Source organism: Onychomys torridus, chromosome 11 (assembly GCF_903995425.1).
Source record: "Onychomys torridus chromosome 11, mOncTor1.1, whole genome shotgun sequence".
Taxonomy (NCBI): Eukaryota; Metazoa; Chordata; class Mammalia; order Rodentia; family Cricetidae; genus Onychomys; species Onychomys torridus.
The window spans coordinates 74,348,161-74,367,747 of record NC_050453.1 but is presented as its reverse complement, the minus strand read 5'-3'; the positions used below and the strand labels follow the sequence as shown (position 1 = coordinate 74,367,747).

Here is a 19,587-nt window from a genome sequence, read left to right as displayed (position 1 = left end):
ATTAACAAAATTCAGTTTCTTTTTGAGATAGTGTCTAATGTCTCCTAGGCTTGCTATACAGAGGAGAATGACCCTGAATGTCTAATCTTTTTGCCTCCAACTCCCAAGTGCCGGGATTACAAGTTTGTCTCATCTGATTCATGTGGTACTAGGGATGGAACCCAGAGATTTGTGCATGCTACAAGCACTCTACCAACTGAGCTACATCCCTAGCCCAAGTTTAATTTTTTTAGTTATCCCATATAAGCACAGTCTCTTTCCCCTCCAAGACAAAATGTAAGCAGAAAGGTTTTCAAAATCATGGCACCTATTTTCGGACTTGAGATTTATGTATCACTGTGCCTCCTTTAATCACTACACAGCTGTTTTAGAAAGATACCAAATTAGATTGTTTCTTCCTAAAACATGTAACAACAATAAAGCAGCCACACTGTTAAAGACCAAAATGGAGAATAACCTTATATTGAAAATAATGTCATTAAAGCAATTTTAGAGCCAGCAGAGATTACTAGGAAATTAATTTATATACCCTGAAAGGCAAAGATTATGTTGAGCTATGTTTATTCAGGTAAAATTACAAGAAATATACAATAAACATCAGGCTATTTCAACTAAAGATGAAAGTATGGACTAGTCTTAAAGACTAAATTATACTTTTGTTCATTGCTTAACTTTTCTGGATAGTAGTAGCACAAGTGGTCAGTAACACAGAGGATACAAACATCAGGATTCTCAAACTTATTGCCGGCAGAATTTCTCTTAAACTCCCTCTCTATCACACATAAATTTATTTTAAAAACAACTGCTAGTAGAATTTCGGTTATATATATAAAACTAAGATAATTAGATACTGTTTTCTTTTTCATTTTTTCTTCCAAATTTCTTGTTCAAGTTTCAGGGACTGGGGATACTGCTCAGTGACAGAATCATGCTCAGAACACTCATTGGAAGTTTCTACCAGGATGACCAACTCCTGTTTTCTGCCTTCTCTGTCTTGTTTATCAAACACAGTGTGTCATATTTGAGACTTGGATTTATTTTCTAAACTTGTTCTATTTCTATTCTTCCCATAGTTTTCAGATATTTGTAAATGGCTATAGAATTAATTTTTAAGACAATATTTAGGAGTTTTCCTTCTTTGAAGTTTCTGACTACTATCATTGGACAGTCCAATGAAATGTATGTAGGAGAAAAGACTCCACACTGAGCTCTTAGGCCCTGACTAAAAGGTGCTTCCAATGACTAGCAGATTTCACTTCTAAATTACTTCCTCTGAGTCATAGATATTAATTTATAGATATTAAATTACTTAATCAAGACAAACTATATTTTACAACTCTAGTAGAGAAGGCTGGTGTCTTGTCATCAGCTGATCCTGTTTTCAGTACTTGCACAAAAAACCCCATTCTGAATGCTGAAGGTTACAATATAAACTCTTATAACTATAAATAATGGGAACATGTACACAGAAAGCTACAATTTCCTTACTCTTTATTATGGCATTTACAACATCTGTGATTAAGGTCATTTTTCTATTACAGACTCTCACCACACATGAATGACATCTCTCCTATAATTGCTTTTCAATCTTTTTTATAATGAGTTTTATGCCATATTAATTCACCAAAAATGAACATACCATGGGGCGAAATTGTTGGAAACTGTATCAAGTGTGAAAAAAGATAGCAGAACACTTATTTTCTAGTTCCCTTTCAGGTGCATTTTAGTCAACTTAAAACATGAAAAAGAGGTTTCTACTTAAAACAAAACAAAACAAAACAAAACAAAAAACAACTATCTTGTATACCTCCAGAGAGGCAATAAGAGGTTATTAACCAAATGAAAATGAGTATGTTTAAGAGAAACAACATAGTAAGTGGAATAACTGAATTCTGACATATCTTATACGGATGATGTAACTCTTTAAAATGTAATACACAATCTGTGATCAATATATATCCTAATAGCTGACATATATCCTGTAAGTATTTTTCAGAGGAATTTTTACTACATAGGTTTCTGTAGCATTATAAGACAAGCCCCAACGCCCCAACATTTTTCATTTTTATAAGGTAAAATAAACAGAAAACTAAAAAAAAAAAGAGCATGACAAAGATTTCTCAGAAGGTATAAACTTCTCTGCATTAATATACTCTTGAATGGCCACTCCTTCCTATTTCCTCAAACTCCCTGGACCATTAATACCATGAGGCTAAGGTAGTACACAGCATTTTGTCAACAGAATGACGAAATGAACTTTCAAAACACACTCCATGAACAACTATATTCTTTAATCTTACTTATAAAAGAAATTTCCAAGTTGGGCAATGGTGGCGCACCCCTTTAATCAAGGCAGACCTCTTGAGTTTGAGACCAGCCTGGTCTACAGAACAAATTCCAGGTCTGTTACACAGAGAAACTCTGTCTAAAAAAAAAACAAAAACAAAAAAAAAGGAAACAAAAACAAAAAATGAAATTCCTTTAAAATTTTTGTTCCATTTATTTTTATGTGTTTTGCATCTGCATCTCTGTATCAAATGCATGCCTAGTGCCATGGAGAAGAGGTGTCAGATCCCTTGAAACTGGAGTTAAAGATGGTTTTGAGCTGCATGTGGGTGCTGGGAATTAAATCTGGGTCTCCTCCCTGGAAAAGCAATCAGTGCTCTTAACTGCTAAGCCATCTTTCCAGCCCAATTTTATTGCATTTTCCCCCTTTCAGACTATGTCATAACTCACTAGCTTACTAACAACCAGCCATGTCATACTTAATATGAAAGCAACCACATTCTGTAAAACAAAGTGCCCAGCTGGGTGGCGGTGGCACACGCCTTTAGTCCCACCAGCACTTGGGAGGCAGAGGCAGGCGGATCTCTGTGAGTTTGAGGCCAGCCCGGTCTACAAAGGAGTTCCAGGAAAGGGGCAAAGCTACACAGAGAAACCCTGTCTCGAAAAACCAAAAAGAAAAAAAAGAGTGCCCAGAGGGTTAAGCTTAAAGTATTCTAAAGGTAACTATACTCAGTAAAATATTTTGACATTATTTCTGACTTTGCTAGGAAAATATTATTGCTAAATACATTTAATCAAATACATACATATATAGCTCCAATGAAAAAATAAGAATTTAATTTTTCTTGATCTTAGAAATAAAATACATTGATTTGTAAAAGTAAGACATTATATGCATGTCACAACTAACTTTAGTATCTACTGGATCTATTCAAGATCATCACTTAAGCCATGGGAAAGCAGAAAAGGTTTGCTTGAATCAACAAATGTACAACTGACATTTGCTTCAAAAACGTTTGAGACAAAGGTTTTTTTGAGACAGGGATCACTGTTTACCCCTGGGTAGCCTGAACTTGCTATATAGACCAGGACGGCCTACTCAAAAAGAGATCTACCTGTTTCTGCTTCCAGAGTGCTAGAATTAAAGGTATATCCAACCACTCCTGCACAACATTTCAAATTTTAAAATAGATGTACAATGTGTCATGACTTATTTTAAAAACTGTTTCTTAAATAAGTACTAGCTATCTTGCTTCTTGAGAAACTTAAAGTTGCCTAACCCTCTTATGAAAAAGCAGCAGCCCTCAATGGCAGCCCTAGATAACCATCAGCAGGACTGAAAAGCACTATTCAGACAGCACCAGACAAGGACAACTTGCAGTTATGATTAACATAAGAAAAACCAAAGCATTAAAAACAATAGAGGCTTCAAATTTGGCAATCTGCTTAAATCTCACTAGCTTCTGTTTTATAAGAACAGAGAAGTATTAGACAACTACTGAAGACTCATACGAAATGGACACTGACTTTACTATGCATTCAGGCTAAGAAACTATTAAGCAGAAGTCAAGGTAGTTCCCAGAGAAGCAACAAGAATACAACAAATTCCCCAAACCCCAAATTAAAAGAGGAATTATAATCACTGAAAGTACTTTAATAGTGAATGCTTTTTAACAATAACTTACAACTTTTTTTGTCTTACTTTTTTTGAGACAGGGTTTCTCTGTGTAACTCTGGCTGTCCTGGAACTCACTCTGTAGACCAGGCTGGCCCCTAACTCACAGAGATCCGCAAGGCATGTGCCATTACCACCAGCTAATTTATAACTTCCTGAAAGTCACATTCCTGGGTAATCATATAATCTCAAAAGTTTTCCCAAAAGCTATTGCAAGCCTCAGAGACTGAAGTAGTTTTCCTAACTCATCTGGATTTTCATTAACAAGTATTATCAAATCAGTTTTATTTACCAGAAATGAAAAAAAGAATACATTCACACTCAACTTTCATTGACCCATATCAAAGACTGTCTCCAGTTCCACCAAGTCTTCAAGTAGTTTTTGTTTTGCTTTGTTGTTGTTTACCTGGGTCTCCTGCGATATCTCTGCTGCAGGGAGTGGTGGAGATTCTTCACACACTGCAAGGCTCCGAACTAGCTTTAACTTTGAGCTTGACTAAAGAGAAGTATTTAAAATTAACACTACATTTCATAAATTAGGGCATATTCAAAAGCCCCCTAGAGTGTCTAAATTTCTTTTTAGTTTCTGACACGAATAAAAAAGTAGATGAAATGTGTAAGTTAGATATATCATTGAATAGCACTAAAACCCCTTGAAAGTGAAAATAAACAATTTTAGTTGTAAAAATTACAGCAATAGTAAGAATGGGGATAATTCCAATTTCAAATCCAACAAATGGTGAGAAAGTAATTTTTCTCTATAGTTAAAACAACAACAACAACAAAAACCCCCGCCCAGGATAATTAAAAGCAATGCACAAAAGCGACTAGGCAAGACAAAAAAACCAAATAAAACAAAAGAAGCTTTCTGCCCCAAACAAAAGATGAGAAAACTAAACTGAATGTAGTGCTGTATGAAAACAAGAATTCATCAAGCATGAAGGAAGGCCTTGGCATGCTAGCACACCAAATAGTTACTATACCTTAGACCTTTTTCCTGTCTGTCCAAATGACTGCAGGGGCCGCTGAATATATAATAAGAGAGATTTTATTAAATTTCACACTCAAACAGAAAATTTGCTTCTTAATTCATATACCTAAGCCTCAGAGTTTGCTAAAAAAGGAAATCAAAGATGGTTCAGAAAGAGTACTGATTCCTCCAGACACACACTGGGAGAAGTTACTAAACCCCTCTGTGGACTGGCATCTTCTTTAAATTAGCAAATTTCTGTATTAAATGAACACAATATGGAACTCTGAAGGTGACTTTTTCATAGCAAAATAAAGTACGTTTCTTCGGTATTTTATAACAACATTTTCACCAATGTTGGGGTAAGGGAATACACCAAACCATTCAGCTATTTCAATTAGCTGAAGTCAGAAAAGTGTCAACCTCACTAAGGAAATATGAATAGCACAAAGACTCAGAGTCTATTGTGCTTTCATCTCTCATTGGCTGAGCCTTTTCAGTAAAACAAGAAGGACACACCACCAGAGTCAGTCATGAAAGCTACTCACTAGGTCTCGGGTAAGGCAATGAAGTAGACACATTAGAAAGAAGGCAGACTTCCAATAAAGGTGTTGAGCACAACCGTCAGATCACTATCAGAGATAGTGATAGTGATAGTCACACTATCAGAGAACTCACAGAAGCAACTAGCTGGAGTCTGTGCTTGAGCCTACAGTGCTGGTAACTCAGACAGACTCTTCCCTTCTCTTCCTTCTTATCTATCATTTCAAATCCAGCTCCTCACAAGGCAGGGACCAGGCATCTATTCTCATTAGTAGTAGGGAGCCAATTGGGCATCAAACACAACACACATTCAAGCTAATCCTCAGGCTAATAAGCTTCACATTTTAAGAAATGGAGAGAGACATTATATACACTAACACCCCAAAAGACTTATGTGCAAGGAGGCCAACAGCATGAAAATGTCCAAATCTCTATTTTAGATCTTAAGGCCTTCAAAGATGAAAACACTGTATTCTTACAATTCTGACTCTAAATCACCAAGTTAACAATAAAATCTAAGACACAGAAAGCCAGACACCCCCACCCCAAAAAAAAGGAAGGAAGGAAGGAAGGAAGGAAGGAAGGAAGGAAAGAAGGAAGGAAGAAGGAAGGAAGGAAGAAGGAAGGAAGAAAGAACTATTGCTTATGGAGGAAAATGGTCTAAAGAGGACTCCTTGAATGTCAGTGGATTAGTTTCAACTTGCTCTCCAATTTCCCTTGGCCAAGTGGGCTTTTCACTCTCTGTAAGTCATATCTAAACCATGGAAATAAAGAAGACACAGTTCCTGACTGGTCTTAAGGTCTCACAGTCCAGAATCAGTTACAAATTAGTCGAACTGAACCTAAGAGCTTCCAAACCTTAGTCCAGTAACCTCACATTCCACCTACATACATATGTGACAGATTACATTCAAATACGGGAGACAGAATTCCAAGACATTACCCAAGAATGATTCCCCATCCTTTTTCTATTTAATGAAACACAAAGCTGGGCTCTGCTGACTTCAGAAGTAGCTTTTCTCCTATTCAGTTGACCCTAAGATACATATTTAAAAACTGAAGTAAGTCTACCCATCAATGAGCCTCTTAAAAGCTGAGTTTTCTTTGGTTAAGACAAAACAGTCAAGTCGAAGAGATTCGAAGGATTCAAATGTACTGCTTGCTTGGAAGATAAAAAGGCTTCCCAGAAAACATGGAACTTGTACCAACTTTGGAACTGAGGTCTGCTGAAAAGGAATGCACCTTGATGCCTATTCTTTCCAAGCTCTTCCAAAGAGGATCAGGGTGGCTAACACTCTTGATTTTGGCTTTGTTAAAACCTTACGCAGAAAACCCAAGTAAGTCTACTGTAAGCGCCTAAGGGGGAGTCTCTAAGTTATGTTGATCTGTTATGCAGCAAGAGTATACCAATGTAAGTAAAGTGCCAGAGTGGTATTATCACATCAAATTACTTATTTCTCTTCGTTTCAAATAATAAAAGATAGGTAATATATAATACATACTAGAAAATCTGCCACATTCACCAGCACACACCAGAGCAGAGAAAATGATTTCTGCTTATAAAAGTAGATGTCTTTCACTTATTTATTTTTATTCTGTTGAGAGTGTGGCAGCCAGACTTGGCTTTAAATAAGAATTCTTCCAGCTTGATTTACAATCATTTTTTATCTCATTTTTATTTTTTAAGAGCTGAGGACCGAACCCAGGGCCTTGTGCTTGCTAGGCAAGCACTCTACCACTGAGCTAAATCCCCAACACCTACAATCATTTTTTTAAAGTGGGTTTTATTTATTTGAAGCACATGTTTCACCTTTAGCAGAATCTTATTTTGACAGTAAAAATGTAGCAACTCTTTTAAGACCCTTACTCATAGTGAGAAATACTAAGTGAATTAGAATTTAGGCCAAAAGTCAAACCCCAATTTATTTTATTTTATTGAACATAAAAACAGGTTATAATTCAAAAGTCCAGGGTTATTTGAAACTGGAAAATAGTTTCTCTGTAAAAAGCAGTAAAAATTAAAACATTTCCCAATAAGCCCTTTTAAACCAAATAATAGTTGAATTATACATACAAATATTGATTAGATTTTGGGATACAAAAGAAACCTAACTTCATCTGTTCAGAGAGCTAATGTTTTACTTAAGTTGTGTGAGATTCCTACTCATCTTCCCCTTCACTGGACAAACCCCAATTTATATAGTTTATCCTGTTTATACCCAAGAGCAGACAGAAACTAGGCCAACAAAAAGGGGCAGAATATTTAACATTCTTGATGGACTCTCAGTTTTCAACTGATAACACACAGGCAGAGACATCAGCTACTAGAGTTTAGAGATAAACTGAGAAAGAGCCAAGTAACCTTCATGTGTATATTGTGTGCTAACATAAACTAATTGCCAATCCAATATCACTCAATTTAGAGGAAATCCAACTTATTTCATGAAGGGAGCCATTTTCATTTATAATCATTAATTTATTATTGTTAGGTTTCAAACCCAAGACAAATGGCTGAGGGGCCCACTTAGCATATCAAAGCTGACCTGGCTGCCAGGTTCTCCCAGTATCTCCCATTCCCACCTGTTACAGGGTCCTCCTGGCTGGCACACCCTCCCTATATAATCTGCTTACTTGGTTCCCCTTTTGCCTCTCTCTTCCCCTCCCCTCTCCTCACATGGGCCAGCTCAGTCTGGTCATGACCACTCTGGACTCTCCCAGAAGTCCCTGCCTCTGACGATGCTCCCACGCATCTATAATAAGCTTTCTACTCCACCGTACCTAGGAGCAGTTATGTCCTTTCCTCTTTATTTTTCATTCAATTATTAACAAAATAAACTGTAACAGTTGAAACTTTTTGACTAATTAAGACCACACCTTTCAAGTTACTAATTTGCATTGCATTTCTGTACATAGTAAGGATTAAGAGTAATTATGTAAAAGAATAGAATGAATTTAGTACTTAGCTAAAGGTAAAACTAAGGAGTGAAAACCACCAACGCCAGGTTGTCAATTTCTATCAAAATAAAATAAAGCAATGTTTTCTTAAGAGATCTGACCAAAAAAAAAAAAAGGTCAATAAAGGAACAAGCCAAACAAAATCACCAGTTTAATATCACCATTTAATCCTTTGGCCATAGAATATGAGGTTAAAATCCAAAGGTCTATATTAGTTAGATATTTAAGCAAAGTTAAAAAAAAAAAAAAAAAAAAAAAAAAAAAAAAAAACACACACAGCCTTATGGCTTATTATTCTACATATTAAACGAAGACAAAACGTTCTCCATTATAATGGTGAATGTGTAAAAATTATTCAATGTAAAAAGCTATACTCGGGCTGGAGAGATGGCTCAGTGGTTAAGAGCACCGGCCGCTCTTTCAGAGGTCCTGAGTTCAGTTCCCAGCAACCACATGGTGGCTCACAACCACTTGTAATGAGATCTGGTGCCCTCTTCTGGCATGCAGGGACACATGCAGGCAGAATACTGTGTACATAATAAATAAATAAATCTTAAAAAAAAAAAAGCTATACTCAAGCATTTCTTCATCCCCATGCTTATAAATTCTAGAAATAATTTTAAATAATAAAGTGTGACTTTGGAAAGTGAATTCTAAGTTTTTAAAATGTTAAATTTGTTTAATGTTTATAAAATTCAATAAAAGCAAGCAATATAAATGTGCTTAAAAGACAAAAGTTATGTTGAAATTGAAATTTTGGGAATATGTTTAAAAAACAAGCTTTATTGCTAAAGAAAAAACTATCTTTCATGACAAGGGAGAAATTTGAGAAGCGTGTAGCTGTGTTTTAGCTCATAAGTAACTGATAATAGCAATGATTACAAAGATAATATTGTATAAACTGAAGACATGGCTGCTTCAAGGTATGGTTGAAGAGAAGACTTTTACTGTAGCTATGAGAGAGAATAAAGCCAGAGGCAACAGGAAGAGTCCATAGCAAAAAGAAAAAGTAGTACACTGAACAAGGCCAGCAGACTGGACCAGGCCATGAGAGGCAAGCCAGAGAGTGAGAAAGGCAGACAAAGAGAATTCAGGAGGGGTTGGGGATTTAGCTCAGGGCTAGAACGTCCTCAGCTGGGGGGGGGGGGGGGGGGGGGGGGGCGACAGTTCAGGAAAAGGAGTTGGAGAGAGACAAGAGAAGGGATTGAGAGGGGGACAAAGACAGAAAGAGGAAAACAAAAGAACACATATAGCTGAGATAGTAGGGGTGTAATGGAATGAGAAGCCAGAGAAGTAAAGTCCACGAGCTGAAGAGCTGAGAAGAGCCAGGATGCCAGCATGGACTGCTAACAAGGTACTTGTGACCCTGAGAGACCCTGAAGGCCAGCCTGTGCTTTGGTATGCTAACAGTTCCCACAGATAGCCAGTTTCTTTTGGACTTGACCTGACAAACGTACTTTGCATTTGTTTCATCAGTTAAGATATCTGTTGCCTATTCTACCACTCTCAGGGATGCAATGATGTGTATTGCTTTTTCTTTGCCATGATAAAGGATTAGCTTATGCTAGATTTAAACTTCAAATGTAGTCAAAATGACCTGGAACACCACATCCTCCTACTTTGGACTTCTGACCATGACTGGCTTCTGTTCCCTCCATCCCCTTTGAAAGAAAGCAAAGTAATTACAAAGTAATTTGTAAGTAATTCAGAGAAGCACAATGTCAGAGTCTCATCAAATGGTCTGCTACAGAAACAAGCTGTACTAAGTACCTAGTTTAATTGATACTATATGTGGAGAAAAATCACACGCATCAGCTAAGATTATGCACCCTGAAAACAGGCCATTTGTAGTATGCTGCTGAACTATAGTTATGCCACCTTGTGACAGAATTCCTGAAAATACTTTGGTGCTAAAACTATCTGTGCTAAAACTATCTTAGATAAAACTGGTTTCTGGACCAGTCCTAAAATCCTATACAATGTGACCCTAAGTTAATAGGTTAACTGCCTATCCATTTAACTGCTATCTCGATGCTTCTGTAAATAATGCTTGCTTGTTACAAATGTCCAGAGCTTTCTTTCAGTACACAATTGCCTTTAGAAACTCAAACCAAGCTGTTGTAGATATCGCTCTGTATAAATAAAATGTTGATTGGCCAGTAGCCAGGCAGGAAGTACAGGCAGGACAAGCAGAGAGGAGAATTCTGGGAAGTGGAAGGCTGAGGCAGAGAGACACTGCCAGACGCTGCTATGAGAAGATGTTAAGATACCGGTAAGCCACGAGCCTCGTGGCAACTTATAGATTAATAGAAATGGGTTGATTTAAGATATAAGAACAGTTAGCAAGAAGCCTGCCACGGCCATACAGATTTTAAGCAATATAAGTCTCTGTGTGTTTACTGGGTTGGGTCTGAGCAGCTGCGGGAGTGGCGGGTGAGAGAGATTTGTCCCGACTGTGGGCCAGGCTTCAGCTATACCAAGTAGAGGTCAGGCTGCTTCCCACTAATCTGCTTGTGACAGTCCCAGTAGCTGCTGACTTATTCAGGGCTCTGAGGAGTTTTTCTCTTTAGGTACCATAACTCTATGTGTTAACAAAAAACACTCTTTTACCCCATAACTGTTGCTAATAAAATGTGGAAACAGCCATACTATTGTTTTAAGACAGGTCTCACTATGTAGCTTAGGCTGGTTTTACAGTGAACATCTTAAGATAGACAATTAACCACTCTTCTTATATTTTTGGTTGTGAGCCTAGCCTTTAACAGCTGTGCCATCTCTCTAGACCAACCACTCTTCTTAAAACAGAGCCATTATTTCTTACTGATGCTTAATATAAAATAGATTACTTTCTAGTATTCCTATTACTTCAATGTCTTCTGAACAAGTTATTTCAACTGTAATAAGTCTTCTGCCAAGTTCCTTTAATGAAGGTATCCTGGTCTTAAAAGTAAAGAAAAAAAAGTCACCATTCTTATACTGAATAACTTTTAAGGAAACATTTGAAGACACAGTTTATAGAGACTTTGGTGAATTAAAATAAAAGGAATTCCTCTTTACAGTCAATAAACTATATAGTACATATGGCAAACAATATGCTCATTAAGTACAAAGAATAAATAGTCTTTTAATAAATATCTGTGTAGGTTTGTAGGTGGTAGACTGCTTGCCTAGTACATGCAAAACCATAGGGCTGGAAATTTCCTGCAGTCTAACTGAGCCTTGGTGTGGTTCAGGAATGTTTCTTAGATTATTTCTCAGAGCAAACACAGACATGGCAGAAATGCAGTAATCTGAGTTAATCACTTATTGATAAGCATGACCATGAGAGTGTACATCAGATGCAGAACAGAGAGTGCACTGAAGTTTTTTGTTTTGTTTTGTTTTGTTTTGTTTTGTTTTTTGGGAGGGGGGAGGTTCGAGACAGGGTTTCTCTGTGTAGCTTTGAGCCTTTCCTAGAACTCACTCTGTAGCCCAGGCTGGCCTCAAATTCAGAGATCCGCCTGGCTCTGCCTCCCGAGTGCTGGGATTAAAGGCATGCGCTGCCGCTGCCACCGCCAGGCTTGAAGTCATTTTTTTAATTAAAAAGTTATGTATATGTATGTATGTTTTGCCTATATGCATGTCTACTTATTCTCTATTCATAAGTATGATAAGTACCTTTGTGTGTGTGTGTGTGTGTGTGTGTGTGTGTGTGTGTGTGTGTGTGAGAGAGAGAGAGAGAGAGAGAGAGAGAGAGCGAGCAAGCGCTGCAAACATGTAAATAGGTGCTCTATGCTTTCCACCTTACTTTGTGAGTCAGGGCCTCTCAATGAACTGGGCAAACTTGCTCGCCAGCAAAGGGTTTTCTTGTCTGCTTCCACACTGCCTAAGCACCAGGACAGACACATGCCTCCACACTTGGCTTTTACAATGGTGCTGGAGACGTGAACTTAGGTCCTCATGTTTGTGCAGGAGACACTTAACCAATTGAGCACCTCCCCAGTTCCTGATGGTTAATCTTAATTTTCAATTTTAATGGCTTGAAATACGAAGGATGTCAATAAGGCATACCTCTAAGAGTGTAAGGGCTCTATCCTAAAAAAACTTCTCAGTCTACTGACATAAAACATAAAACTCAGATCTTCTGTTGTGAGGTGAGGAACTGTGGGGGATGGAGTCTAGCTGGAGGGAGCAGGATGCAATAGGGGTGCGTTTGAAGGGTGTACCTTAGCCAAGGCTGCTGTATGTTAACCTCTTTCTGCTAAGGGGCTGATAAGCAGAGAAGAGCTTTCCACCATACTTTTCTTCTCTCTGTACTCCTGCTTGCTAAGACCTGAAGTCATCATAGCCAGCCAAACACTGACTGAAACCTCTGAAAACGAGCCAAAATAAATGTTTCCTCAGTTAAGTTGTTGTTCTCAGGTATCTGTCATAGCCAGGAAAAAGCTAACACAGTAAATAAGGCATTAATGTTAAAGATGGCATTTTAGGATGTTTGAGTGGTAGATTTCAGATGAACAGAAACTCTTTCCTATTTGACAGACAGGATCCAGCATCATCGGTATGTATCATTAAAAGATAGTGACAAGGAGGTTCTTACATATGAGCCAGGATTCAAGCCTTGTTTAGTGTTCTTATTTCTTAGAACATTCTCTCTGGAACACCTGAGCTGCCACATAATTCATCCAGCTACCTTGGGACTGTCATACTATCATACTTTCCATATCATGGAAAGGTACACCTAAGGTCTAATTAAGCCAGCGGTCCAGTCATTTCTTCAAATTTAAGTTTCCAATCTCTGGCTAGAATTAAAAACCTTCTCAATGGTTGGTTCTAAATTATCATGCATGCACAGCAACAAAAGTACTAAGTGACATCTACCCCTTCTCCACAAGTTTCTTTACTTAGAAATGGCTGTTTTTGCCACTAGATCTTCTGCAGGTTTGATCACTATATTTATCTCTCCTCTAAGAGCTCTTAGGTTAAATTCTGATCAATTCCAGCACAGGAAGAGGAGTGAAATGTAAAGGTAGAAAGCCAGTAACAACATATTGGCTACACACAAATGTAAAGAATGATATCAGTGAGGGGTTGGAGATTTAGCTCAGTGGTAGAGCTCTTGCCTATCAAGTGCAAGGCCCTGGGTTTGATCCTCAGCTCAAAAAAAAAAAAAAAAAAAAAAAAAAAATGATATCAGTGAATCCAAGACCTAAGACTTGGTCCATATCTATCAGTCCAGATAACTCAAAAATAAGTTAGTAAATATGTACCAAAAAGTCAACTTGCCCTTTTAGAATTGTGAAAAGTGGCTGGGCGATGGTGGCCCACATCTTTACTCAGGAGGCAGAGGCAAGCGGATCTCTGAGATTGAGGCCACCCTGGTCTACAGAGTGAGTTCAAGTACAGACATAGCTACACAGAGAAACCCTGTCTTGAAAAACTAAAACCAAAAAGAAAAAATAAATAAATAAAAGAATGTGAAAAGTGAGTTCCATATGAAAAGAAGCACACTTATACAATGAATATTAGGTATTTATAGCCATGGAAAAAACTGTTTACCTGCAAATCAATATTGTTGTCAATACAATGTTCATTCTTCTCTGCCAAAATCTTCCCATAGTTTTCTGATTTAATAAGATTTTCAACTCTGGTTGTATCTTTCACTTCTGCCTCCAAATCCTTCATTGTTTCAGTTTCATCTTTTATTATAACAATATCAGACATCCTCATTAGCAAAGGTTATTTTAGAATTCTACAGGGAACTTGAAGCCTTGGCAAAAAAGAAAAGTAATCTTAATTTAGTTTCAAACATTCTCTATATTCAGTTACTACATAATAGTAACTAAGTGACTTCTATCTTCCAAGAATAATGCTAAATGCATGTAAACAAAAGCAAAATTCCTACCTTCAAGGATTATAGTATTATGGAGATGTTCCTTAAAATGTTACAATATAATAAGAAGAGACCTGAGCCAGATCAAGATGGGAAGTGATGGCTAAATAATGACTTAGGTATAACATTAAAGTATCTTTAAGGAATACCATCCACATTGTCCCACATCCTCCTGTACTCCGAGTATTCACTACTGCCATACAGTAAATATATCTTCCTGTCACAGTTTACACGTAGATTCCTAAAATTCCAAGCTTTAAAACTTGCCCTGGCTGGGCAGTGGTGGCTCATGCCCTTAATCCCAGCATTTAGGAGGCAGAGGCAGATAGATCCCTGTGAATAAGTATGAGGCTAGCCTGGTCTACAGAGCAGTTGCAAGACAGCCAAGGCAACAAAGAAATCCTGTCTTGAAAAACAAACAACAACAAAAACAAAATAAAACAAAAACAAAAAAAAATTGTCCTGATTTAATTAAAAGAATAAGAAACATTCTATACAAAGCATATTTATGAGTCAGGGTTAACAATTCTGTTTTATAATGTAAATAAAGCATTAACGTCTTCTGACTCATATGATTCAATGCCTAACAACACATATGATCATACACTCTAGAAAATTAACTTTCTGAGAATCAAATGACCAGGACTCATGGGGGCTCACAGAGAATGGGGAGCCTCTAGGGGTCTGACTTTGGTCATCTGCATATATGTCATGGCTAAGTAGCTTGGCGTTCTCGTGAGATTCCTAACAGTGGGAGCAGGGGAAGTCGCTGACTCTTTTGTCTACTTATGGGACCCCTTTCCTCCTTCCAGCCTGGTCTTATTATAGCATATTATATATGCCATGTTTGGTTGATGACCCTGGGAGGCCTGTTTTGTTTTGTTTTTTTCCTGAGGGGAGATGGAGGGAGGTGAAACTGCAGTTGGGATGTAATGTATGAGAGAAGAATTAAAAAAATAAAAGACTTTCTGAGAGATCACAGACATTAGTATATTTAATGTAAGCAGTGAATTTTAGAGAAAAAGTGGGAATTTCATCCCAGATATCAGGAACAGGAATGTATCAGAGATTAAGCAAAAGCTAGAGGTAGAGACACAGAAAGTGGGTCAAGCAGGTATGGAAAATAGTAACTACAAAATCAAGGAACGGTTGGTTTATAAGACCCATTGTAAAAGTCTTCAACCTTACTATACTTTTAAGAGTTTTCATAAGAAAGTCGGGATGAAAAAAAACTACCAGCAAACTTGTCTGTCTTCTTTTTAACAAGCTGGAAAATTAAAAGGGTCCCCCACTCATAAAAGCTTTAACAATTAAATACAAGTAAGTACATTTGAAGGCTGAAAAAAAAATAATTTGTAAAATCACAGACTAATCTGAACTAAAAAAGTAAAAACAAAACCACCTCTTATTTAGGCAGCGTGGCAGTCCAGCACTTGTGAGAGGGAGGGGCTGACCCACCAGAGACCTGAAGTAAGGTAAGTCTGGCAATATTCTAGGGTACTCAAGCAAGCAACCAGAATGCCTTCTGTAAGTGATCCCAAACCAGAAGTGCATTGGCTCATTCTGAAAACAATTCAGGTTGCAAAGTAGAGAGAAGGTCAATTGGCTAAGGAAGATATTCAGACCCCTCCATTTCTTTATGAATGAACTGAAAGAACACTGGCTACTCAAAGAAATTGAAGAACATTACCTGATGTGTCCTATGAATCTGGGATTGTGGTGTTCCACAAAAATAAAATAAAATAACCCAAGGTTCCTTTTCACAGTTGTCAGCCAGGATGTCAATTGTATTGAACCAACAGTAATCTGGCGGGAGGAGTCCCATGTCCTTGTCACCACTGTAGATTCCTGGGCTGAAATGGACTGTCTTGGATCAAATATATCATACCTTTCAGTGGCCTAAAATGAAAACAAACAAAACACATTAAAAAAAATAACAAAAACAAAAGAACCAACCAGAACAGGAAAATGGAATACTCCGTAGTAATTTAGAAATTAAAAAGCTGTTGTTGATGGTTGTATTACTCTCTTGTCTTAAACCATGGTCAGAATACTTATAATTCTGAGAAGTATTAATTATACATACCAAAAGGAGTCACCTGAGACAACAGAGCTATCTAAAGGGCAGAGAGGGGAGAGAAGAGGAAGGAAGAAATATGCAATATGGTTAGTGAAGCAGGGAAGAAGCTCTTACTTCATGAATCACTCAAAATTCCAAGAGCTATGGCTTTACCTAGAACTAGAACTGTGGATTTAAGACTGTAATTCAAGATAACAATAGTATATCTTGGAGCTTTAAAAGAATAAAGGCTGTAATAATCCACTTAACATTCCCAAAGAAATCCACTATGCCTGCTAAAAGAAAATGTATATACACAGTGGAATAATTTTTAGTGACATCTATACAAACAATCAATGCCCAAATCCTCACCACATTGTATTTAAAACATTTTTTAAAAATTATTTAGGGCAGTGGTGATGGTAATGTGTGCCACAGCACACACCTGTGGAGATCAGACGACAACTTGCTGGTTCTCTTTCCTCCTAGTGAATTTCAGGGGTTTGAACTCAGGTTGTCAGGCTTGGTGCCTTTACTCACTTACTGGCCCTCTCATGCTATATTTTTAAAGTCAGTTTTATTTTGTTTGATGCAAGTGAAAGTTATAAAGCAAGTAGAAAATACTGAAATTTCCTTTAACAGTTGTACTGTTAATAAACAGAATAATAAAATGTTAGCTAAAACAATTGAGCACAATGGGATCTAATACTTAGAGCACTAATGATAACACAGCTGTGCATGCATGATGAATGATTCACATCTTATATGAATTCTTCAAAAACTACTTTAAAATAAAAGCATTTATGAAAATCAAAATTATCATGAAATTTTATCATACATCAGTCAGAATAGCCAAGATCAATAAAACAAATGGCAGCCCTTGCTGAAGAGAATGTAGAGCAAGGGGAACACTCCTCCATTGCTGGTAGGAGTGCAAACTTGTACAGCCACTATGGAAGCCATGTAGTAGTTACTCAGGAAACTGGGAATAGAGCTACCTCAAGATCCAGCTATACCATCCTTGGAATCCCCAAGTACTCTACAACCTACTACAGAGACACTCCCTCATACATGTTTATCAGTGCTCTATTCATCCATAATAGCCAGAATATGGAAACGCCTAGACACCTATCAGCAAATAAATGGATAAAGAAAATGTGTACATTTACACAATGGAATATAATTCAGGCATTAAAAACAACTCCGCTGGGCGGTGGTGGCGCACTCCTAAGTTCCAGCACTTAGGAGGTAGAGGCAGGTATATCTCTCTGAGTTTGAGGTCAACATGGTCTACAAAGTGAGTGAGGTCCAAGACAGCCAGGGCTATTATACAGAGAAACCCTAGCTAGAAAAAACAAAAACACAAACACAAACAAAAACCAACAAAATCATTAAAATTGCAGATAAATAGATGGAGCTAAAAAACCATCCTGTGTGAGGCAACCCAGACCCAGGAGAAATATGGTATATATTCTCTTATACGTGGCTGTTAACTCTCAATCCTTCAGTAGGCATGCCACAATCCATGTAACCACAAAGGTTAGGTGAATAAAGGACTAGGTGGGAGTTAAGGCTGTCCCAAAGAAGGGGAAACAGAATATATAGTCATGAAAAGACAAGGCCAACTAGAACAAGAGGATTAAATGAGGAGGAGAGAAAAGGAGGTAAGGATAGGAATATGGGGAGGGACAACTAACACTAAGGGCCATTTGAGGGGCTGTATGGAAACCTACTACTGTAGAAGCTTCTCTCTCTCTCCATACACACACACACACACACACACACACACACACACACTCATATATACATGAATGAAAGAAATCTAAATGGGGTAATCAAATAACAGGGGAGACGATGCTCCACCTATACATCTTTTGCCACCAAGAGCAGTGTCCAATGCCAGGAATGGGTCCCTATGAAAACCCCCAAACAATTCAGGCTATTTGCCAAGGCTAATGGTGATAGAGATTACATGTCCACACGGTTGGGCTTGCCCAGCAGACCGCCTAACTATTTCCGGTTCAGAATAGCCATCTCCGGGTCAGACATCTCGAGGGACCAGAACTCTGTGGCTTTACATGGTTGCGCAAAGCGCGCGCTCAGCCATGTAATCTAGGCGCATGTGTGGAGTACCCACAGGAGTTCCTGTACGCATGCGCGGCTGAACCTTTAAAAAGCCGGTGCCATCTTGCATGAGTCTCTCTCTCCCCCCACGTGTTTCACACAGGCCTGTCACCTCTATCCTCTTTAATAAAACTCTTCTGTGGTCTTGTCGTGTTCAGGACGTGTTCCTAGCGCCGCTTAAAAACTAACAACTGGTTGCTCTCCACAAATTGATGGTAAGGCCCTATTACTGAAGACAATACTTATATATCTCATTGAATGTGGAGAAGTTGAGCTGGTGCTGAAGTAGAGCCTTTACCCCTACTGATTAGTATTCAAGGCACTAGCAGTTACTCTGAGGAACAAAGGCAACCATCAACCTAGCTACAAACCCTGCAGTCTACAACGGTGATGGCTGGCATGTTATGGTGGTGTAATGGTGGCACAAATGTCTAATTGGATTTAAGGTCCACTCCATGAGATGAACCCCATGCCTGACCCTATTCAGGTGGACAAGAACATGAGAGTCGATAGGCTATGGGGTTTGGATATACCGTTTTCCAATAGAGGAAAATAAACACTAGAACCCATGGAATATGTGCGTAAGCATGGGAAGGGGTTGCTTGGCCTGGGGGTAGGCTTGTAAGGGCCTATCATTAGGTCACTTTTTTTTTTTTTTTTTTTTTTTTTTTTTTTTTTTGAGACAGGGTTTCTCTGTAGCTTTGCCCCTTTCCTGGAACTCACTTTGAAGACCAGGCTGGCCTTGAACTCAGAGATCTGCCTGGCTCTGCTTCTTGAGTGCTGGCATTAAAGGCGTGCACTACCATCGGCCAGCCTTTGATCACTTTTCTTGTTAACTTTTTATTATTTTCTGCCACCGTACTATATACTTTAGCTTTACATGAAAGAAAAACTCACAGAAAAGGGAACAAAATTATTTATAATTTACCCTCCAGTTTGGATAACTTCTTACTCAAAAAAGTAAAATACTATGATCTGACTTTGCTATTCTTTTTATTATTAAAATGACATAAAATGAGAATTCTCCTTTGTTTCATACTCACAGGGGACACTGGATGTTTTGAAATTAGAACTGAGAATTTATTTTTCAATTCCTTATAATT

The 19,587-nt window shown here is 37.9% G+C and overlaps 1 protein-coding gene across 7 annotated transcripts in view; it reads right to left on the bottom strand.

The window, feature by feature from the left end:
* R3hdm1 (R3H domain containing 1) overlaps positions 1-19,587 on the bottom strand; it is a 148,399-nt gene that overhangs the window by 80,767 nt on the left and 48,045 nt on the right. For 5 of the 7 annotated variants that reach the window (XM_036201733.1, XM_036201736.1, XM_036201732.1 and 2 more), the window contains exons 2-5: positions 15,992-16,200; positions 13,968-14,178; positions 4,945-4,986; positions 4,368-4,457 (exon numbers count right to left, since the gene is read on the bottom strand). In XM_036201733.1, coding sequence (XP_036057626.1) covers positions 4,368-4,457; positions 4,945-4,986; positions 13,968-14,138 — 303 coding nt within the window. In that variant the 5' untranslated portion in view covers positions 14,139-14,178; positions 15,992-16,200. The remainder of the gene's footprint in view (positions 1-4,367; positions 4,458-4,944; positions 4,987-13,967; positions 14,179-15,991; positions 16,201-19,587) is intronic. The other 2 variants (XM_036201737.1, XM_036201739.1) reach the window with 1 other exon arrangement.